Source organism: Natrix helvetica (genome assembly GCF_964273705.1).
Source record: "Natrix helvetica genome assembly, chromosome: 5".
Classification (NCBI taxonomy): Eukaryota; Metazoa; Chordata; class Lepidosauria; order Squamata; family Natricidae; genus Natrix; species Natrix helvetica.
This window is the reverse complement of record NC_138551.1, coordinates 130,330,260-130,354,514: the sequence shown is the minus strand read 5'-3', so window position 1 is coordinate 130,354,514 and position 24,255 is coordinate 130,330,260. Positions and strand designations below refer to the sequence as shown.

The 24,255-nt window shown below is 46.3% G+C and overlaps 2 protein-coding genes across 2 annotated transcripts in view; both read left to right on the top strand.

Annotated features, from left to right (window-relative positions):
- The window catches only part of LOC309393754 (vomeronasal type-2 receptor 26-like), a gene marked incomplete at both ends in the record, with an annotated part of 47,224 nt that extends 39,571 nt beyond the window's left edge, over positions 1-7,653 (top strand). Inside the window, 2 exons of the mRNA XM_081956249.1 lie at positions 6,321-6,447; positions 6,746-7,653. Of these exons, the coding sequence (XP_081812375.1) occupies positions 6,321-6,447; positions 6,746-7,653 (1,035 nt within the window). The remainder of the gene's footprint in view (positions 1-6,320; positions 6,448-6,745) is intronic.
- The window catches only part of LOC309392714 (vomeronasal type-2 receptor 26-like), a gene marked incomplete at both ends in the record, with an annotated part of 269,160 nt that overhangs the window by 187,840 nt on the left and 57,065 nt on the right, over positions 1-24,255 (top strand). The window lies entirely within an intron of this gene.

Below are 24,255 nucleotides of genomic sequence, written 5' to 3'. Positions count from 1 at the left end.
AACAACTTCTCACTCCCAGAAGATTTTCTTTAGTGTGGAAGGGCCCAGAGTTGCTCCAAGGCTGGAGGGGGGGTGGTATGCTGTCCATCTTGCCTCTCCCAAAGCAACCTCGGAGGTTTTCAGCTCCTCTGCAGAGGCATTTTTTTAAAGAAAACCCCCCAAAAGCCACAAGATCCGGAGCTGCCAGTCTCCAGTAAGATGTGCATCTTGTGGCCTGGCCCAGCCCATCCCCTGCCCCACCCAGCACCCCCAAATTGCACCTCATTGTGAGCGTCTCTCAGCCGTTGTGTGCAGGGAAAAACCTTGCACAGTAAAGAAAAACTTCCCAAGAGTTCGAGAAATTGTTAATTACCTCACACTCACGAGAAGGTTTTCTTTACTGTGCAAGGTTTTTCCCTGCACACAACGGCTGAGAGACGCCTGCAGTGGGGTGCAATTTGGGCCCACCCCTCACCCCAAGGCAAGGCCTATCAATTCAATAAGACTCAATAAACCAGGAGTTGCTCCCTCGACCGGCTCCACCGAAGATCCCCATCATCCTTTTTGAGTCGGTCCGCTTTGCCGCCTGCTGAACAACTGAGCCAAACCGCTCCTGCCCAGCGGCATCCCCCAACTCCCCATGCCCGACCGTGAAGCCAACTGATGGTTATGCAATTGGAGCCAACTGGGCGCAAAGCTGGGTTGACAATGAGCCTCCGAGGTCTCCCTCCTGCCTGCTTGCCCAGCGCTCACTCAGCTGCCCCCTCTGATCCCCCGGCTGGATGCAGCCACTCACCGGAGACTGGAAAGTGAGGTTATCCGCCGCCTTCTTGTCCACTTACTCAGAGAGCCCCTACCCTACCGCTCCCCCCCCCGAGCATCCCCCCCCTCAGCCTCCCCCCCAACATCCCCCACGCCTGGGCACAGACACTCACCGGTTCTTTCTTCTTCTGTGTCCAAACTAAGCCCCGGTTGGTTGGTTGGTTGGTTGGTTAAAGTGTGGTTGGATCCGAAAGCTCCATCACTGGAGGCTTTTAAGAGGGAGAACTTTTCAGCTGCCAGCTGGCAAAGAAAGCTCTCAGCCATGACCGGCACAGCTGTGGCTCCCACCGGCTGGGTGGACAAAGGAGCAGGTGGTGGCTGTAGCCTCAGTCTGGCACGAGCTGAGGGCCTGGTCTGGGGAGGTGGGGAGTGGCTCGCCCAGGAAGCTACTGCAACAGCAGGGCTGGCCAAGTCCCGTCCCGTGTGTTGCACCCCCTCCCAGCTTTCACCCATGCCTCCATGCCGTTTTCAGGTGTGCAACACGCGGGAGATCCTAGCTGCAGTTTACTCATGAGCCACATTGGCCAGGAGTGGCAGGGAGAAAGGCCAATGGGGCTCACGAGTAAATTGAGGTTCCTAAGTGGGATTGAGCCAGGGGTGGGTTCTGGCTACTGCTACTGCCGGTTGCTCTGCGCATGCGCAGAAGCCAAAAACAATATGGCCGAGAGAACTGGTTCAGGGGCGTGGCCAGCCTGGGTTGCTGCTGGTTCCAGCAACCCAGGCCACCAGGTTACTACCGTTTCAGCCAAACTGGTCCAAACAGGTAGGAACCCATCTCTGATCTGGAGGTGTTTTCCATCAGGATTACAAGGGAGAAGATTAGCCTGACAGATTTCTTCTTCATCAACCCATGATTTCTGGGAATCAATCTGTTGTTTTCAAAGAGTTTATGAATAATCATTTTTTCTCTGTTCATTTTATTTGTTATCTGCTCTAAAATGTTCCCTATAATTGACCAATTGTGTCTATTATATTTTCTCTGTAGTTTGATAAATTTTTCTCAAACTTTTTCATTCACTTATGAAGATAATGGCAGTATTTGTATCCTATTTAACCATATTTTGAGATGAGACAATTGTAGAAGAAAGATTCAATGTGGGATAAGAAACAAAGTTTTCTGTTTTTCATATTCCTGGATGTTCCCATTCTAGTTTCATCCCTTTCTGGAGAAGAATGAATTTTGGAATATTTGTGATAGCAAACTGTACTTGGACCAAAATGGAGAGATAACAGCAGATCTGGCCATTTTGGGCTTATTGGTTCTCCCCAAAGAGGATCCCAGGGAAGAGATTCTGGCGTATTTTAAAAGGCAGAGACTTTCTATCAGACAAGATGCTCTTTCACAGCTAAAGTTGCTCAATAAGGTGAGATAAATTTTGGTGTCTTCTCTCTGTTTTCCAAAGCCTGAGGTCCCATTTCAAGTGGGCAAAGCCTATAGTCTCCAGGGTGGTTGGCCTCCCATGCCAGTTGGTGTCATCTAATGGAAGTTCTTCAACAGACGGGACCTAAGTGGAGGGGCTTTGCCATGTTTTATGGAACCCTTTCAAGATTGTACTGCTCAGAGGTTTCTTTCTTCATCACAGTTTTATTCTATCTTTTAAAAATCTAATGGAATAAAGGTTTCCTAATTTTTTTTTGTAACATGATAACATGAATAAATCATCATACTTAAATCTTTTTTTCAATTCCATCCCTCTAGACCAGTGTTTCTCAAACTTTTTTTAACCATCCCCCCCTTAAGACACAATTTGATTTGCCACCGCCCCCTAAAGATTATTTAATTGTATAATATACAAAATGTATTAAATTGCAAAATGTGTTACATGTAAATAAATTTTAATGGTGCAGAACAATGTTTGATAAACTCAACTTTTATTCAGAACTTTTAATGAGATGGATGACACTGATGTTTCGCAACCAATTCACTCACTCTAGGATCGATGTTGCTTAGAAGTAGTCTCAAATCTCCCCTTTTTACAATTTGCAGGCGATTTCTTTGCTTGGTAAGAAGTTTAGAAACCGCACTAAATCCGCGTTCAGCCATGTAAGATGATGGGAAAGCAAGAAAATAAAGTTTAATTGCCTCCCACAAATTTGGATATCTTTCAGGAATTTCTTTCTGCAACCAAAAATCCGCGTACGATTTTTTGAAGAGAGGTTTCAATTCAAAGTCGTTCTTTACAGCAATTAAGTCTTCTTGAATTACAAGATTAGTGTCACTTCCACAAACATAAGTAAATGGATTTAGCACCCAGTCCGGGATTTCCATATTTATAAGATCTTGGTATCTTTCAATCATGTTCTCCTGCAGAGATTTCAAATGATCACAATAAATCAAGAGGTCGTCATCTACTATAGAAGTATCAGTGTCAGCAATTTGTAGTTTAAGAGTTGGAAAATGAGACAAATTCAAACGACCAATGTTTTCTCTGAAGAAACGCAGCTTTTCTATGAAATTACAAATTTTAGATTTTGCCTTAATGAGGCTTATATCATCACCTTGTAATTGCAAATTTAAATCATTGAATATACAGAATAAATCAGTTAAATACGCAATATCCGTTTTGCATGCCAAGAGATCATCACTCAAATCACTGCATTTATTTTCCTGTAAAAATTGCACGACTGTGTCGAACAGAGAATAAAATCGTTTAAAACAGTTTCCTTTGGATAACCATCTCACCTCGGTATGTAGAAGGAGACGGTCAAATTCTTCGTTATTCTCAACACACAATTGACGTAATATTCGAGAATTGAGGGGTTGATTCTTAATTTTATTCACTGATTTTACAACAATGCTGAAGGAATTATGAAGACGACAGCTCAAGTTTTTGGCAACCAAATGCTGTCGATGAATTACACAATGTATCGTAAAAACGTCTGGTACTGCCTTTTTTAAATAAGAAAGAAATCCCTTGTGTTTTCCTGTTAATGCGGGAGCACCATCTGTAGCACAAGCAATGATGTTTTTCATTGGTATATCTTGTTCTTTGAAGAATTGTTCAACTACCGTAAAAATAGACGCACCTCGAGTGTCTGTTTCCAACTCCTTAGCAAACAGTAATTCTTGCATTACTTCATTATCTTTAATAAAACGAGCATAACCCAAGAGCAGTGCTTCATTGCCTGGTAGCGTAGATTCATCCAGTTGCAGGCCAAATCTTTGTTTTTTCAGAATATCACACAAACTTTCTTCAATATCTTCAGCCATTTCATCAATTCTTCTTCGAACAGTATCATCACTGAGAGGAATAGATTTGGTGATGACACTAGGAGAGCTATGATGTACTACTGTGCGCAACACTTCTTCTACGACAGGTAAAAGAAGCTTCTCTCCAATTGAATGCGGATTCCCTGATTTAGCAATTAGTTTGGCAATATTGTAAGAACAAACGAGTCCATCGTCAGCTTTTTGTGTTTGTTTTGTCAGAAAAGAGACGATAGATTTTCTTTGCCTTAATTTGTCTCGTAAAGCTTGAAAGTACGATAGATCTTGGTTCACCTTATCAGGATGCATTTTTTTGAGGTGTTCAGCGAGTCTTGATGGCTTCATCGCCTCATTAGAGAGTTCTTTCTCACAAATAAGACACAAAGGCTTTTGATCATTATGAGGAGCAGTAATAAAGCCGAATTTCAAATATTCAACTGAATACTGTCTGCACTTTTTCTTTAATGTGTTCTGAGACATAACTTCGGTAACCAAAAAAAATCTGAAAAAAAATATATGGTGTTATCAACTTACTATAAATATTAAGAAACCTTACATGCAAACTACCTAATGTAATAACCTAACACTCCTAATTGATAAATCAAAAAACCAGGGGCTCGTAACATAAAGCCGATCGCAAAAGTCGTTTGCATTTGCAAACTTGTAAGTGGCTTTGCGCCTACTTGCAAATGCTTGTAACATAAAGCTTCTTGCTTTGTTTTGTAAAGCGCCTCCAGCTGCATGCAAATTTGGGAACGGCTTTGCAAGCGGATTGGAGGTTTCTGTTACATTGCCAAAAGCAAGTGGTTGCATTTTTTACGTTTGTGTGTGGCTATGCAAGCAGTTGCAAGAAAAGACGTTTTATGTTACAGGAATGTTTGCAAGTGCTTGCTATATCCTAGTTTGCAAGCAGCTTAGCTTTTATGTTACGAGCCCCAGAAACAATAGGCCAGCTTTATGACTGAACTCTATTAATTTATAACAAGATATTGAAGCACGGATGTTGTAATCTTGTACATCGACTTATACGAAATATTTATTTAAATTCTACATCAATAACAATAGTTCTAACGGTTAGAACGACCATAGAGGTGGTCAAACACTCACCTTATCTTAGGATGGCTGATAGTACAATTAATTTGAAAATCCGTCGATTAACAACATCATCCCGGTGGAAAAAGCCTATTCTATTGAGTTATCAATAGAATTTTACAATATTTCTGTGGAAATCTATTCATAACTCTATGACTTTTTTCCACCGGGTATATGACTCAAATTTCTGAAAAATCCCAGTAAAAAAATATTCATAGAAATATCAATAGAATACCACAGAAATTTGATGAAATTCTATTCATAACTCTATGGTAGTAATTACTGGGCATCTCCGACGTCTGACACACAAATGACGATCTGTAATGTGATTGGCTGTTCAGACAGAAGGGAAGGACGTATCCGAAACTGGCATTTTCGCTCGTCAGATGTACCAAGGACGCCTAAACAAGAAGACCCAGCAACCCCAACAGCACAGCCATAGAAATTTAAATAGAATACCGTAGAAATTTGATCACCTTTCTATGAGATTCTATTGAAATTTCTATTCCTTGTGCTACTGGGGAAGCCTCCATTCCTGGCGCAGTGAAAGGAGGCTGACTCACACAGCAGTCACTGCGCGCGGCAAACACTAGACCCCCAGTAGCACAGCATAGAAATTTGAATACGATATCATAGAAATTTGATCAGCATTCTATGGGATTTTATTGAATTTTCTATTCCTTGCGCTACTGGGGACGCAATGTTAGACCCAAGACTGACTAAGGAAGTGCATATTCGCTCGTATGAAAGCCATGTTTCCAACAGCAACGATCGGTGTTGCAGGTTTGCCTGCGTGCCGCGCGCAATGACTGCTGTGTGAGTCCGCCTAGTCACAGAACAAGTAATAAATAGAATTTGTTCAACGCCCCCTTCTGTACGTTCAACGCCCCCATGTAAGGCGGAACTTCCTACCGCCCCCTTGCACTTCTTTAACGCCCCCCAAGGGGGCGGTACGGACCACTTTGAGAAACACTGCTCTAGACTATTAAGTAGAAAAGTACCTTATTGCAATGTTAAATTCCAAAAGGAAAAGGGAGGAACTAAATAAAGAATCTGCCAGTTGTTATACTTCCTGCATCTGTTTAGAAGTAATCAAGAAGTTTCATATTTACCTCAGTGAAGACCAGAGGCTACTTGTCTCCCTCCATTTCTACCTCCATTTTCCATGGACGGAGAGTCCTAACATCTTTTCTTTGGCATTCCTTGTTTTTCTGCTCAGTCCCTGCCTGAGTCCAGATGTGTGGAAAATTGTCATCCTGGATTTGTCAAGAGGGCTCGAGAAGGAGAGCCAGTTTGCTGCTATGACTGCGTTCCTTGTCCGGAGGGGACCTTCTCCACTCAGGAAGGTGGGTGAGACTGGAGGAAAGGAAGTGGAATTGATTCATTACATACATCAAATAATAAAGTTTGGTTCTGAACATCACACAGGAAATTATTTGGGTCCCAATTCTTCTCTCACTTTCATAGACGATTAAACAAAAATTGATTTTTTAAAAAAGTCTTATACTTTTTACCATCTCTCACTAGAGGTACTAATAAATGTGTCCTAGACAATATCTCCTGGTATCACTTGTTGTCCAAATAAGGTATTTCCTGAAAGATAAAAGGAGAGAATAGTAAGGGAGTATGTTTTTTTTTTCTCAGATGCAGGAAAATGCACCAAGTGTCCAGATGACAAATATCCAAATGAGGCCAGAGTCCAATGTATCCCCAAAGTTATAACCTTTCTCTCTTATGAACATCTGGGCATCATCCTGGTCTCTTTTGCCCTGGTCTTGTTCCTAACTGCAGGCCTTGTTTTAATTATCTTCATTAAATATGGAGAAACTCCCATTGTCAAAGCCAACAACCGGGATCTCTCCTACATCCTCCTGGTCTCCCTCCTGCTTTGCTTCTTGTCTCCTTCTCTCTTCATTGGTCAGCCAAGGAAAGCCACCTGCCTTCTCCGACAAACTGTTTTCAGCATCATCTTCTCAGTTGCTGTTTCTTCTCTCTTGGCCAAAACCATCACAGTGGTGCTGGCTTTCCTGGCCACAAAACCAGGAAACCGAGTGAAGAGATGGTTGGGGAAGAGCTTGGCCAACTCCATCATCCTTTCTTCTTCTGCAGTCCAAATTATCATCTGCTCCATCTGGCTGGGAGTTTCTCCCCCATTCCCTGACTCTGACCTCCACTCCCAGCCTGGAGAGATCATCCTGCAATGCAACGAAGGGGCCGTTGTCATGTTCTACGTCACCCTCAGCTACATGGGCTTCCTGGCTGCCATCTGCTTCACGGTGGCTTTCCTGGCCAGGAATCTGCCTGGGGCCTTCAACGAAGCCAAGCTGATCACCTTCAGCATGCTGGTCTTCTGCAGTGTCTGGGTGACTTTTGTGCCCACCTACCTGAGCACCAAAGGGAAATACATGGTGGCTGTTCAGGTCTTCTCCATCCTCGCCTCCAGTGCTGGTCTGCTAGGCTGCATCTTCATCCCCAAGTGCTACATTATCCTCCTGAGGCCAGACCTGAACACAAAGGAGCATCTCACAGCCAGAACAAATGTAAAAATATGAGACATAACACCATAATATTGAAAGAATTGTAAAATTTCCTTTTCTTTGAAAGAACACGTTAATTATTTCCACTTAAATAGTATGCAGGAGTCAAATAAAATCATATCAACATGTTTGGAAATGGGAAATGGTTGAATGGCTGTAATTCTTGTAACTCCCTTCCCTTCCAGCTCAATAAATCTTGAAAGTCATTCAGAGGTTTCTTCCTTCCCCACTGACTTCGCTTGTCAGAAGGTCAGAAAAGGGGATCACATGACCCAGGGACTCTGCAACCATCATAAGTACATGCCAGTTGCCTAGCATCCAACTTTGGATCATGTGACCATGGGGATGCTGCAATGGTCATAAGAGAGAAAAAATAGTCATAAATCACTTTTTTCAGTCCCATTATAACTCTTAATGGTTAATAGAGAAACGGTTGCAAGTTAAAGACTCCTTTTACCATTGCTAGGAGTTGGTCCTGGATGATTTGGGCCCAGGGCTGCTTTGGGGGCCATAAACTCCTGAGGTGCCTCTGAGCTCACATCTGGGGATGGCTGTCTGGAGCCCCACAGCACCATAAGCCCAGGGGACTCCACCGCCCACCCAGCCCCAGAGCCCTGGAGGTCAGGCAGGGAGTCTAGTGCAAGAACAGCAGCCCTCACTGACGCCTCCTGGTGCCCAACTGAAGAAACAGCCTCTCTCATCTGGCCATCTGTGGGACAAGGGCCCTGCATGCCCCCCAAGCATCCCCCCTCCCCTCCCCTAGAGACTCAGCTGGTGCCAAACCCAGAAACCATCCAGGCTGAGATCCGTGAGCAGAATTGCCCCCTCCAGTCCCAGCCAAGTCTCAGGGATGGACGCCAGAGCAGCCGTTTCCTCCCTCATGAAGTCCTGGATGAACCTGATAGAGTCCCCAAGTTCTCTGTGTTAGAAGATGGAGAATTTCAAATAAAGCTCTCTAGGATTATGCAGCTGACAAATTCTATTAGGAGCTTTGGTCTCCTTATCTCTCATGTAACTAGGTGAGACAGAAATAAATAAATTAAAAAAAAAGATTGCTTCACCAACAATCTGGAATATTGAATGTCAAGTGCATAAGAAAGAGAGAGATCAGAGTCTTGGACTGCACATTAGACAAACAACCTATTGGGATACTTGGGTTAAATCATTTTCTGTGCAGTCAGAATTAAACATTTATTGGAACAAAACATTCATTTGACATCTGCATAGGTGGGTCTGATTGCAATAAATTGTAGGATGATACAGAAATGTGATTTATGTTTTTCTTATTCTTTTTTATTTGTTTCTTTTATTCAATTTTCATATACAATGTTGTTAATGCTTCGTATTTAATATTCTGTTTCTTGATATGGCATAATGGCTAATCAACAATAATCTATTTAATTTGTTCATCAAAAGTTGAATTTATTAAAAAATAAAGTTTAGCATTTGGCAAAGGTATAATTAGTCAGGAGTCTACAATGTCAGTACATAGTATTTTTTTCACTGCCGAAAAGTGCTAGTCCATTCAGTTTCTGCTCATGAGCTTCTCCAGGGTGCATCCCAGGGGGTGAACTAGCTCTGCTCCAGAAAGTCGAGAGGGATCCTGTGTCATCATCCAGTCTCCTCTCACCACCGATGTTGCCTCACAGTTGGGTGTCACATCTGAGCAAGTCCAGCAACTGGTGCGGCCATCCAGCAAGAGCCCACCAAAGTTCCTTGGAGACCCTTGAAAATGACTTTTTTTTTTTTTCCAAAAAGTTTTATTGGTTTTTTTAAAAACATTTATGCGGAAAAGGGTAAGTGGAATGATTACAAATTTTGGCAGTTGCAAGTGTGGCAGACGCCCCCTCCCTCCAGACTCCTAGGTTACATCAAAATATCAAACCTTAATACATAATCATAAAGAATCAGCATATTAATTCTAGAAAAGATAATTTTCAATCAATTTATATAATTATAATATATAGTCTAGTTATAAATTCATTATTACTTTCGGTCTGTTTATAGCATTGTGGTTTTCTTATTTATTTTTGTGATCTGAGCTTTCTTGGTGTTGACCCTTCACCCCCTGCTGGCAGAGCTCCGGCCCCTCCCGTGTCCTGTATGACCGTTGTAGTGTCTTCTGTTTTTTCTAGGTTCGCTTTATTTTTTTCCATAAAGGCCTGTGCCTCTATGGGTGTGTTAATTCTAATTCTTGTCTCCTCCCAGAATATCAACATACCTTCAGGCATCAACCATCTAAACCACACCCCCTTCTGGTATAATTTATTCGCCAATTGCGAATAGCTTTTCCTTTTTTCCCTAATTTTTTTAGGAATCTGCTTTAGAATGGTTATCTCTCTGTCGTGGTATGTCAGTGTTTGCCCCCTTTGTACACCCAGGATTTCATCTCTTGTGGTTTTCCTAAGGAATTTGATGTGAACCTCCCTGGGTACATTATGTGTTCTGGCATATGCTGAATTCACTCTATAGGCTAGGTCTATCTCCCATTCCATCTGCTGTTTATCTTTGTGTATGTATTCAGCTAAGATATTAGTCATAATGTCCCTTATGTTTTCCCCATCTGTTTCTATTACATTTTGAAATCTAAGATAAAAGGACATTCTCTCAAACTCTATTTTCATTTGTTGGATGTCGAGTTCTTTGTTCCCCTTCTGTAAAGCCTCTACCCCCCCCTCGCCTCCGCCACCCCACCCTCCACAAGGTCCAGTCTCTGTGAGTTCTTAAAGATTTGGGCTTGGTTCTGTTTAATTTCATCTTTCATTTCCCTTAACTGTTTCTTAATTTCCTCCTGGCCCTGTAGAATTTGTTGAAGCATTTGTTGAAAGTCTATCTCTGTAGTCTTGGGTTGCATCAGTTCTGTTATCTTTGACTGTGTAGCTGGACTGGACGTTGCAGACGTTGGGGCAGAAGTAGCAAAACCAGGCTTTCCAGGAGGTGGTCTTTTTGGAGACATGGTTTATGAAGCAAGGAGATCAGTCAGAGTAGAAACTGGGCAGCTGGAGGAGTAGAGCAGGCAGGCGAATTCAGAAGGCAGAGGATCCAAACAGATGGGGGTTTCTTTAGTCACTCTAGCAATAGATGAAAGTTTTCTCTCCCAAGAGTTCAGAAAAGAACAATCCACAAGAGATTCCTCTGGGTGGCTCGGAGACAAAGACCGGAAGCCTGAATTTTAAAGGTGGAGTCAGGTTTCACAGTTCATGAAGACAACGGAAGTGTGCCATCTTGCCCTGCCAGCTTTGGGCTCAGAGGCATAATAAAATTTTAAAAGTTCAGAAAGTTCTCAGTTCACCCATAAGTTCTGGAGTTAAGTCCAATGAAAGTCACTTTTATGAGGGTGAGGCATCATTAGTTGGCTCTCCCCCCTCCTCCTTCCCCTGGGGGCGAAAGCAAAATCTTCTCAAGCCGCTTGTCCAAGGGAGGGGGGGAAATCCCCCTCCCTCTAGCCGCACCTCTAGCAAAAATCCGAAAGTTTAACTTTTTTTTAAAAAAATGCTGAAAAGTCCATAAATTCAAAACAGAGGGAGTGAAGAAGGGAAGCCTCTCACCATACTGCCGCTGCTTCGTTCAAGAGTGCGTTCTCCGATCGGCATGGGGCGAGGCGCGCGCACACGGGCGCCCTCCGAGACTGCTCCCCGGTGCCTAGAACGAAGCGGAGAAGCCCCCGCCAGCTGCCGCCGACGCCAGGGCCCTCCGCGAGCCGTTCCCTCGGCAGGACGCCTCTCCGGGGCGTCCTGTGCCCCCCCAGAAGCGGGGGAAGCCCACCGGGAGAGCGGGAGCAGGCAAAGGCTTGCCTGTCGCCGTAGCCGCCGGAACCGGAAGCCCCTTGAAAATGACTTTTGTCATCCTTGGGGTCCATGTATGGTTGGCCTCTGCGTTGAAGGTGTTGCAAGTGTCACCAGAATCACCAGCTGAAGATGAGGAGGCCTCCATCACTGTGGAACCTCCATACCGGAATCCATCGATCCCAACATCACCATCATTGATGGGAGACGATGTCAGACGTTCAGCCCTGGTCAACAATGTGATGGTTGCCGCAATTTGTCCTGGGGCAAAAGAAACACAGATTGAATATTTTAAGAATAATGAAATAGAAACAAAACAATAAAAAACAGAGCAACCAAATTAAAGGCTCCTAGTTTTCTTTCCTATTAGTTTCCATAGTCCAACCACCCCCACACAAAACCCCAAAAGCAAGAAATGCAAAACAACAAAAGGTATTAAGAATTAAATAACAATAACAACAACAATAATAATAACAACACTTCCGGTTCCGGTGGCTGATGGCGACGGGGCAAGCTTTATTCGCCCCGCGCTTTCCCAGTGGGCTCCCCACTCCTTGGGGGGCACAGGACGCCCCGTAGAGGCTCTTGCCAGAGGAGCGGCACTGCGGGGGATCCCCTGGATCAGTGGCGGCCGGGGGGGGACCCCCGCCTCGCTCTAGGCACCGGGGAGCATGATGGGGGATGCTTCGGCGTCTTCGCTGTGAGGCTGTGCGGAGAAAAAGAGAGCAGAAGGACGCAGCTGCGGTGCAGTGAGGCGTAAACTTCCCTCCATTTCCCTTACCAAGTTGAAGAAACTGTCAGCAGTTTAAGTTTTTTTCCTTTCAGCTTGATTTGGAGAGGTGCGGCTGGAGGGAGGGGGATTTCCCCCCCTCGGACAGGCGGCTTGAAACAATTCTGCTCTCAGCCCCAGGGGAAGGAGGAGGGGGAGAGCCAATCAATGATGTCATGCCCTTACTAAGTGAATTTTCGGATTTAATCCCAAAACATAATGATGATCTGGAAACTTTGGGAACTTTGAACTTTGAAAACTTTGTTTTTGCCTCTAAACCCGAAGCTGGCAGGGCAAGATGGCACACTTCCGTTGTTTTTATGAACTGTGAAACCTGACTCCACCTTTAAAACTTCAGGCTTCCGGTCTTTGTCTCCGTGCTACTCAGACAAATCTCTTGTTGATTGCTACCTTTTGAACTCCTTGGAGTGAAAAACTTTACTCTACTGCCAGGGTGATTAGAAAAATCCTCTTCTGCCTGGACCTTCTGTCTCCTGGACTCTCCTGGCTGCTTCACCTTTCTGACTGATCACTCTCTGTACTGACTGATCTTCTCATTCCACAAACAATGCCTCCTAAAAAACCACCTCCTGGAAAACCTGGCTTTGCTACCTCTGCCCCGACATCTGCAACGTCCAGTCCTAGTACACAATCAATGATAACAGCTTGGATGCAACCTAAAACTACAGAGACTGAGTTTCAACAAATGTTTCAACAACTTCTACAGGGACAAGAGGAAATAAAAAAACAACTAAAAGAGATGAAAGAAGAAATCAAAGAGAACCAGGCCCAAATTAATAAAAACTCACAGAGACTGGACCTTTTGGAGGGTGGGACAGCTGAGATGAGGGAAGGGATGGAAGGGATGCAGAAGGGGAACAAAGAACTTGATACCCAGCAATGAAAATAGAATTTGAGAGAATGTCCTTTTTTCTTAGATTTCAAAATGTGGTGGAAGCAGATGATGAAGATATAAGGGACATTATGACAAGTATTTTGGCTGAATATATTCAGAGAGAGAAACAACAGATGGGGTGGGAAATAGACTTGGTTTATAGAGTGAACTCAGTGTATGCTAGAACACATAACGTACCCAGGGAGGTACACATTAAATTTCTCAGAAAAAGTACAAGAGATGAGATTCTGAGTGCACAAAGGGGGCAAGAATTGAAATACCAGGACAGGAATATAACCATTCTGAAACAGATCCCCAAGAAAGTGAGGGAAAAAAGAAAAAGTTACTCGCAGTTAGCGAAGAAACTATACCAGAAGGGGGTGTAGTTCAGATGGCTGATGCCTGAAGGTATGCTAGTATTCTGGGAGGACACAAGAGTTAGAATTAATACACCCATAGAGGCACAGGCCTTTATGGAAAAAAACAAAGCTCTCTTAGAAAAACCAGATGACCTTACACCAGATATACAGGACACGGGAGGGGCCGGAGCTCTGCCAGCGGGGGGAGATGGGGCGACACCGAGAAAACTCAGATCACAAAAATGAATAAGAAAACTTGCTTGACATAAGTTGACCGAATTTATTAATTGAACTTATATGCTGACTATATGTAACTATTTAGTAATGAAATTTTTCGTAAATGTATACTTTGAGTATGGAGGGAGGGGACACCTACCGCACATTGCAACCGTCAAAATTTGTACCTATCCACTACCCTTTTCCTTGTAAAATTTTAAAAAAACCAATAAAACGTTGTTTTTTTAAAAAAACAATAATAATAACAACAGAATACCTTTAAAATAGAAAAATAAAGAAAACCTGACAACCAAATTAGTTCACTTACCAACCCTCACATTGTCGTGCAAGGCAGAACGTCTGACATCCTTCACTCATCAATGATGGGGATGTTGGGGTAGATGGGTTCCGGTATGTACGGTTCCACCGTGATTATAGCGGCCTCCACATCTTCATTTCGTTGTTCTGGCGACACTTGCAGAGACCTTTTTCTGGGGATTAAAGAAGAAGAAAAGAATCAAATATAATTGAATGGTACATTGTTTTCTTAACAATGATAACAAAGATAATTCTTAATGGGGGCTCCAGATTTTCAAGATTGGGGGTTGGACTAGAAGACCTCCAATGTCCCTTCCAGCCCTGGAGGATTCTATACTTTCTCCAATTAGTTGTACCAATATTTTGGGGGGCTTTCTGTGCTCCAGGGCTCCCCAGGTTGTGGTGATGATACTCCCTTTAACAGGAGCAACTTACTTGCATAGGTGGAGAAATACGCAGAGGCTAACGAATACATAGACCCCAAGGACAAACAAAGGGGCCTTCCAGGGGTCCCCAAGGACGTTCTGGGGTCTGTCGCTGGATGGCCGCAGCTGCTCATTGGGCTCCATTTCTGAAAGAGAAAAGGGATGGAGGAAGAAGAGTCAATTTCTGGATTTAATGGTTGGTGCTTCCCCAACAACTAAGGTATTCATCCCAAGGTCAAACTCCCAAGCAGGAAAAAAAAAAATACCGGAGACCAGAAACCAAGTCCTACTCACCTCTCAGTCTCTCTCTATCTTTCTGTTTTTCTTTCTCTCTCTGTCTCTCTTCTGTCTCTCTCTCTGTCTCTCCTCTGTCTCTCTCTCTCTCATCCAGTCAAGCTTTTATAGCCTGCATGGCCCCACCCATCAACAGAAAAGAGTTCCAACAGAATCCAGGTAACCTAGAGGTCAAACAACACTTCTCCCTCTACTCAATCCTTGACCCCTCCCTCCCTTGGAATCCCCCCCCTTTCAGCTCAGAAGGGAAGGTTAACAGTTGAGTGTCACTCAGCAGTGGGGAATCCATGGGGTTCTGCCTAAACAGGGGGTTGGACTAGAAGACCTCCAAGGTCCCTTCCAAGTCTGCTATTCTGTTAAATTCTGTCTGCCTGAAACCCCCAGCATCCATCCGTGGCAGGGAAAGCACATATGACACCCCTGTTCAGGGATGGGAGGCTAAGAAGGCCTGACAGGCTCACCTGCTCTTTGCAAAGGGCACCTCCTGCACAAGACCTGAGGTGCAGCCTAAAGGAAAGGCTCTCCCACTTCATCCCTTTTCCTTCTTCAGCCATGGAACAGACTCCTAAAGCCCCATCCCTCTTTGGGGCATCTTCAGTGCACATCCCAAAGGGGCTTTTCAAAAGACAGCTGGAATTTCTTCGGTTTTTTTCCTTGAAAACATTTCACTTCTCATCCAAGAAGCTTCTTCAGTTCTGACTGAATGGTGGGGAATGGAAGGATTTGTCCTCTTTGCAGCCGTTTGGTGGTTAGCGTTGTGAAGGTCAGTCCTGAGCTCTCTGAGAGGCCTTGAGGCCACCTGGGGGTTTATCTGCCCCCTCAAGGCCACCTGAATCAGAGGTAAAATGGAGGGGGGGAATCTCCTTGGAACTGGGGAAAGGACCGTGTTGCTGTCTTAGGAGAGAGCAAAGTCCACCCTCTGGACAGAGGAGACCCCTGGTTGGAAAGAGGGGTCCAAGAGGCCATCTATCTTAAAACTGAACAGCCCTCTCTCAACAGAGGGTAGGGGGGTACGATGCCTCCTCTCTCTCCTGTCTACCACACAGTCCTCCTCAATCCACCATCTCCCCTCCCTCCCTTCTCCATCCTGGATCCTCTCATCTGCTCCTTTCTTAGAACTGACTCCATTCCCTTCATTTCCCTTGAGGTTTCCTATTTTGGGAGGTGGGAGGTTGGAGGCAGACGGGGCAGCTGGGAAGGTCCAGAATTGGAGGAAAGATCAGATTCCAAAGTCTTTCTGGCCCAGAGGCAGAAAACCTCTTTCCCCCAAAGGGCCCAACAGACGGAAAGAGGGCTTCGCTCTGCCCCACAGATCCTAAGCTCACCCACTGAGACGACTCCCACTTGCCCCTCCCCAGCCCCCTCCCCCTTCTAGCCAGAGCCCTGCCCTCCCCTCCCTGGAGGGACTGGTAGGTCTCAAGGGTTACGGAGTCCTTTGTGGGGAGCCTCCATGGCAGGTGGCAAGTCTCCTGGTCCTGGCCTCTTCCCAGCCTTCAAAGAGACATGCAGCTGGTTCCTCTCCGTCCAGACCCTCGTAGGCTCTGGGCACCGGGGATCGTCTGAATGGAGCCCTGGAGTCATAGTAATGTGGAAATGGTCCTGAGAGGCCGTGTGGGGCATCCTGCTGCTCCTTTTTTTATATCTCTGACACAGATTTTTATAAGGATCTGAAATTTTGATGGATCTCATCACTCTGTTAAATAAAGAAAGTGAAGGTGTCATTTCTGTGTGGTCTCCTGTCCAAAGAGATGATCAAGGTTATCCTAATGATTGAGGAATTGAGGCATGAACTCTGTGTCGGCTGAATGGAGGGGGAGGAGAAGTTGGGAGGAGGGGAAGGCAAAGGATAGAGACGTAGGAAGGGAAGCAGAGAGCAAAATAGAAGCAAACAGGAAGAGAAAGGAGAAAAGGAAGCAGAAGGGGAATTGGAAGAAGAGAAAAGGAAAAAGGGAAACAGAAAGGAGAAGAAAAGGGAACTGAAATAAACCCCTTCACGTTCCCTTCCCTTTGGATTATTTTGCAACTACAAATAACTGAAGAAGAATCAGCCTGACCCACTCACAACTTCAGAGAGCAAACCAATCAGAAGGCGTCTTCAGAAGGGACTCACATAATGAGTCTCCCCCTCCCCCTCCCTCCTCCTCTTTTCCTTCCATGGAGTTTTCCTCCTTGATCAGCTGCCAGTGTCTGCAGCCTATTTGTGACATCGTCTTATTACGTAGCCCTTACACCGCAGAGCAAAATCCACCTAGCTAGTCTTGTCTGAATAAGCAACCCAAAATCCCTGGGAGCCTCGATCTGCCCCAGGAAGACGGAGATCTCAGCCACAGTTGGAGAGAAAGGGATCCAGTGGGATCCCAGCTACTTTGAGAAGTTGGGCGGGAGGAAGGAAGAGGCTCCTGGGAGGGTGGAGCTGAATTCCCATCAGGAAGGGCCCACTTGCAGAGTCCCCGAGGGGCCCTTCAGCTCCGCCCGGCTGTTTGGCTAAAGTCCAAATGGCGCTGCTATTGGAGCGTCTCCGGGGCTGCGGAGTCCTTCGGCGGGGGCGGCAGAGGGGGCCTCGGTGGGGCCGAAACCTTCGGCTAAAGGGGAGGAAGAGTGGGGGAAGGGCGACACAAACATCTGCCTTGAGGCTCAGCGGCCAGAGGCTTCAGAGCGCTCAGAGGTTTTGGACTCTTGGGCGGGGTGAAGGGAAGGGAGGGGCTGGGATTCTGAGAAGGGGGGGTGGAAATGCAGAGAGCCCCGCTTGTCTTTGGCAGAAGAAAGAGGCAGGAGAAGGCTCCCCTGCTGATGGCCGGTTGGTTTTTCCGCAGCGCTCGCCCTGGTCGCCCCTCCAGGTGAGACTCTCCGCATCCCTGCTGAGCCCCAGAGACGCTGTGGGAGAATGGCGGTTCTTTGGCCCCTTGAACTCTCGCTTCTCTTGCGGCTCCTCTGACGCCTTTCTCGGGTGCTTTGGCCGCTGCTCTCGCTTTTCCTCTCGTTCCCTCCCTGGCTTTAAGACCCCCCCTCCTCCTTCTCAAATGCTCTCCTTCACCCACACACAACACGCCCCCACAAAAACAGCCCCCTCAACTAACCTCCCACCAATCCCCACCCAGAATACTCTGCCCTTACCAAACAAAGACTGCCCACCCCCCGCCTGGCTCCTTTGTCCCTCCCCAAGCACAAAAGGCTCCTTCTGCCGCTGTGCCCCCTCGCCCTACCCGGACCTCCAGCCGTTGCGCCCACCCCTCGCCTGCCCCGCTCCCTCTTACCCGGGGCCGGCAGAAACAAGCCACGCACACCCCTCTGCCGACCGTGAAGCCGCACTTTGGGGAGGAGCCCATCAGTCGCCCCTTCAATTTCCCACCCTCGGAGGACACGCTGCGCTCCACCACCAATTAATACACTCACACCTCATTAGCTCAGCTTCCCATTCTTCTAGGCCTGGTGGTGTTACCTCGATGGGTCATGAAACGTCTGCAAGAAAACAAGGAAGCTCCGAGAGCCCAAGGGGCCTCAGGTCAACCTTCAGCTACAAATAGTCTCCTTCATTGGCTCCCAGTTTTGCCTCTAGGAAAAACACGCTTTCTTTTAATGCTCTCATCAGATCCCAAACAGCATTCAGGAGGGCAGAGACCTCTTAAGAATGGGGGGGGGGGGGCTGCTGAACCTCATGGTGGCATAATGGGGGTGGGGGAGATGGGACTGTTGTGGAAAAGGGGAAGCAGTTTGATCTCAGAATAATATTGGAAGGAAAGGCCTGGAGGCAGCCCCCACTCACTTTGATGGACAGGGACCCTCAGAGAGAGAGGGGGGGGGGTCCCTGAAAGTCTCTCGGCCCTGTCCTCTCTTGCACCTTGAAAGCAATGGGGAGCTGCTTCTCCTCCATCCGGACCCTCCCAGCCTCTGGGGGCGGAGATCGTCTGAATGGCCTGGCCTGACCGACCAGGCCTGGGAATGGGGGGCTGTGTGGAGAGTCTCCGCCATTGGGGTCTTCCTGCTTCTTTTTGTTATCCTCACCCAAAGGTTTCATCTGCCACCGGTGTTAACAAGAAGCCCCAAGGGACCCTGGTTGGTTAGTCAGGTCCACTCAGGAGCATCCACGGTGCCCAGAGGCTGGGAAGGTCTGGAGGGGGAGGAACTGGCTCCACCTCAACCCAAAGAGAAGGGAAGTTTTGGCCCTCCTGGATCAGGTCTCCTGTCCTTTCCATCTCTCCCCCAAGTCAGACGGAACCTCTCCTTCCCCAGCTGTGGCTGTCATGCCTGCAAGTCATCTTTTCTTTTGGACTTCAGACCTGCCACACTTTCTACTGTGGGAAAATGGGAGGGGGGATTGTATGGAGTTGGGTGATGTGTAGCCATAATAACATTCTTCTTTGAAAGCCAAGGTCACCTTTGTCTCTGCACCTGGCTGGAACTGGACGGGAGGAATCTGTCTTCGTGGCAGTGGAAGATTGGACCATGTGATGGACTTGTGGGTGTTGGGGCAGAATCTTGAACTTTCAACTGGGTGGAGAAACCAGGAAGCTTTCAGATTAGGGTTTTCCCAGATGTGCCACATGGCTCTCTTAATAAATTGGAATTTTGAGGTATCTGTTGCCTGGACTCTGATTTTATATTGGATGCTATTTGGAACCCTGACATTAGAATTGGGGGAGTGAAAGATGGTTGAGCTGTTTCACCACTACCCCCCCCCCCCGCACCTTCCAAAACAAAAAACAGGAGATGAGGGGGGTGGGGTGAGCTCACAGGTCTCAGTGCAATTGCCAGAACAGCCACCTTGGGGGGGGGGGGGCAATTCGGGGCATCCTTTCAGATGGGGGGGGGGATAATTGGGGGAGCGCAAATTTGCGGCTGGTGAAAAGCTCCAGGCAATCTGGCGGCTCTTCCAACCTTCCCTGGATGCAGGCAAGAAAAGGGGCGATGTTCACACTTTCAATCCCCCCAAGAGGAGGTTCGCTTCCCTCCCTCCCTCGCCCTTCCAAAAACCTCCAACTTCCCCCCCCCCCCCTGCAACCTCTGCTGAGCCGGGTGCCGTTTCTGCCCTGCCCGATGGCTGCAGCCTTGGACGGAGAGAACCTGTCCCAGAGTTTGGCGATAGCCGATCCGCTCCTCCCAAGACCGGCTTCCTCGCTGTTTCCTCTGCAGCGCCGGCCCGCCTTGCAGAGTCTGCGGGGTTCCCGAGAGAGGCTCCTCCTTGCAGATGCCTCGGGGTCCCGCGTAGCTCAGAACCCCAGAGACCGGCCGCCTGCCTGTCCGGCGCTTCTCCCGCTCTCAGATCCAAGGGCCACGCTCGCCCCCCCTTGCAGGTCCTCCAGCTGTTCTCTTTGGTGGGGGTGCCGCAGCCTCAGGAGCCGGAGCCCCGATGTGGCTGGGAGGAAAAAGGCGCAGGGAGCCCCCGCCAGCCATCCCTGCAGGCCTCCTGGGAGGAAAGCCGTCCTGCCCCCCCCCCGCCCCTCTGTTTCTCTCAGGCCAGTGTGCTCGGCCAGCCCCGAGGAAGGGCGGGAGAAAACGCAGCAGGTGGGAGTGGGCTCAGACAGAACACCTGCCACAGATGGCTCTGCCAGATCTGGGAGCGAGGCAGCGGGGCAGGCAAGGTGCTTGAGTGACAGCTGTCCATTTGAGTGAGGTCTGAGGTCAGCTGTGAGGTGCAGCTGCAGAAGGAGACTTTTGTCTTGGGGGAGGGGGCAAGAAGTGCCTGGGGGGGTGCGGGGATCAAAGCCACAAGAAGGATTTTTGCCCCAAACACTGAAGATTTAATGCCAATCATATAAATGAGATTCAAATAAAAGCCAGATGGGGGACTTAGAGCCAATCACCAGGAGACTCTTGAGTTCTAGTCCCACCTTAATTCTTATTGAATGGGGCTGTGGAAGTTGGAAATAGTTTCTCGGATTAATTTAGGATACCAGAATTGGGGATTCCTAGAAGGTGAGATGATTGAATGTCCAATATTGCGTAGTGTGATGGAGGAAAGGGAAATTGTGGGGAAATGCCTGTTCCACATGGGGCAAAACCATCAGTCTTGCTGCCTTCTGCTTGTGGGAGAACCAGAGGCCTCTGTGTGGTCACTGTGAATCTTTGTCTGATCCATAAGAGTTTTCCTTATCTCCTTAAAAAGGATTTTACAAAGGGATTTTATTCACAATGAGGAGCCATTCTGATACTTAAACATTGATTCCCAATTCATCAGCAATCTCTGTGGTTGGAGAGCAGAGCAGCTTCCATGGGGGCCTCGTCCTAGAAGACCCCCCCCCCCTTATTCTCCCCCTTCATGGACCTGGATGAATTTTATGCAGCATTTAAGGTTTGTGACCTGGTCAATGACGTGGCTGCCTTTAGACATGATCCCTTCAACCTCCTCCTGGGGAGAGTCTCAAGGCCCCCTTTCTCTGGGCATCTTCTTCAGCCCTTCACAGACAAGACAAGCTTGGAAGAGGAGCAGAGAAAACGCTTTAGGTAGAAATTGTAGAGTGGAAAATTAAAGGATCTGAAAACTGCTATTTTATTTCTTTGGTTGATGAAAGAAAAATAATAATAAAGTGGAAATCTCTTTACACATTTTATTTTTTCATTTACTTTGTTTTTATTATTTTGGTATGAAGTACATACCAAAATAAAAACAATCCAAACTGAATCCCAGACAGCTGTTCTGCTGAACACTTTCTGCAATGGAGGTTTTATCAGGAAATCAAGAAAGAATTCTATAAGAGGGATGAAGATTTCTCTCCCAGCTGAGAGCCAGTCAAATATGGCATCTCACATCATTCCGGCATTCTCAGGCAGAGGATCAGGCAATGAGGCTGGTGTTTGGTTCCCACAGCTTCCTCCTGACCTCTTTTCCTTCTCTCTCTCTCTCTCTCTCTCTCTCTCTCTCTCTCTCTCTCTCTCTCTCTCTCTCTCTCTCTCTCTCTCTCTCTCACACACACACACACACACACACACACACACACACACACACTTTTACCTGTAGGAAAAGTGCCCAAATTATTTTCTATAAGGTGTCACATTCAATAGCTGTTGCTCAACAGAAAATTCCTCTGAATGACTTTTACAGAGTTTTCTTTAGCAAGATTTGTTGAGCTGAAAGGGAAGGGACCTACAAGAATTCCAGTCATTCAATAATTTCCCATTTTGAAATACATAGATTTGATTTTCTTTGACTCCTGCACACTATCTAAATGGAAATAATATCTCATTTCAAATAAAAGTAACTTTAATAATTCTTCCAATGTTGCAATGGTATTATATTTCATGCTTTTATATTTATTCTGGCTGTGAGATGCTCCTTTGTGTTCAGGTCTGGCCTCAGAAGAATAATGTAGCACTTGGGGATGAAGATGCAGACCAGCAGACCAGCACTGGAGGCCAGGATGGAGAAGACCTGAACAGCAACCATGTATTTCCATTTGGTGCTCAGGTAGGTGGGCACAAAAGTCACCCAGACACTGCAGAAGACCAGCATGCTGAAGGTGATCAGCTTGGCTTCGTTGAAGGCCCCAGGCAGATTCCTGGCCAGGAAAGCCACCGTGAAGCAGATGGCAGCCAGGAAGCCCATGTAGCTGAGGGTGACGTAGAACATGACAACGGCCCCTTCATTGCATTGCAGGATGATCTCTCCAGGCTGGGAGTGGAGGTCAGAGTCAGGGAAGGGGGGAGAAACTCCCAGCCAGATGGAGCAGATGATAATTTGGACAGCAGAAGAAGAAAGGATGATGGAGTTGGCCAAGCTCTTCCCCAACCATCTCTTCACTTGGTTTCCTGGTTTTGTGGCCAGGAAAGCCAGCACCACCGTGATGGTTTTGGCCAAGAGAGAAGAAACGGCAACTGAGAAGATGATGCTGAAAACTGTCTGTCGGAGAAGGCAGGTGGCTTTCCTTGGTTGACCAATGAAGAGTAAAGAAGACAAGAAGCAAAGCAGGAGGGAGACCAGGAGGTTGTAGGAGAGGTCCCGGTTGTTGGCTTTGACAATGGGAGTTTCACTGTATTTAATGAAGATGATTAAGACAAGGCCTGTGATTAAGAACAAGAGTAATGCAAAAGAGACCAGGATGATGCTCAGAAGTTCTTTATAAGACAGGAAGGTTATAATTTTGGGGATACATTGGACTCTGTCCTCATTTGGATATTTATCATCTGGACATTTGGTGCATTTTTCCATATCTGAGAAAGAGAAAAAAGCAATATTTCTTTAACATTCTGTCATTTCCATTTGAAGAATAAACAGCTGAGCATTTTCCAAGATGCATTTCTTAATGTCTCCACAGAAAGAAAATAACAAAATCATTTTTCTAAACAATATAAAGCTAGGTTCCATGAGACTGGTGGAAGTGCTAGGCTTGAATGATTTCCTGTGTAATGTGCAGAATCTTCATAGTATCTAAATTTCATAGGATGTTCATAGTAACCTAACTATGAGAGGTAAATAACGAATCAATTAACCATTCTAGGCACAGTTCCTAAGTCCTTACAGATGGCATTTCTTAATATGCTGAACCCGGAGGAGGTTTATCTGGCAGAGGAAGCTCGTCCTATAGATAATGTGGAATAGCTGCTAGAACAGTTCTAGTACAGGCATAACGAGGTGCACCCATAACTATTCCAACCACTTCATTATGGACAACATCTTCTCGATGATCCAAAAAGGGGAAGCTCATATAGAGTGCATTGCAATAATCCTTCTCGGAGTTGGACCTGAGACAATTCCTCAAGTTTCAAACAATTCAGATGTTCCTGGAAAGGTGAATGTGGAAACTTAAGAGCACATACAAACTTAAAAGTAGAAGAAATATTTTCTCTGGCAGAATAAATATTTTAACTGCCCAATCTGCCACACACATGTACTTTCATGAAAATTTTCTGGATGGATCCAGTTCCACAAAGCCTCCCATTTTCCTCAGTGTGATCCACCTTCCTGAGTGGAGAAGGTCCCCTCCGGACAAGGAATGCAGTCATAGCAGCAAACTGGCTCTCCTTCTCGAACCCTCTTGACAAATCCAGGATGGCAACTTTCCACACATTTGGACTGAGGCAGGGACTGAGCAGAAAAACAAGGAATGCCAAAGAAAAGATGTTAGGACTGACCATCCATGGAAAATGGAGGTAGAAATGGCTCAAACTAAGGTAAATATGAAACCTCTGACTCCTTCCAAACAGGTATAGGAAATATGATCCTGGCAGGTTCTTTCCTCCCTTTTCCTGCTGGCATTTAACATTGCAATAAAGGATTTTTCTGCTTAATGAAGACTGGAAGGATGACATTCAGAAGAGATTTAAACATTCATTAACAAATAGTTGGTTCCTCCTTGTGCTCTTTTCAACACACATACTGTGTTTCCCTGAAAATAATACCTGGTCTTATATTTTTTGGATGCCAAAATAAGCCCCGGGGCTTATTTTCAGGGAGCTCTTATTTTTTCCATGGCTGCAATGGACAAAGCAAGGCAGGAGGGGTGGAGGGCAAAGCTTCTTCTCCTTGCTCGCTGCTGCAATGAAGTAGGGAGCTGAGTGATGCACGGGTGCATTAAATGGGAGGTGGGGGGCAAAGCCCCAACAGTATCATTGGCTGCTCAGC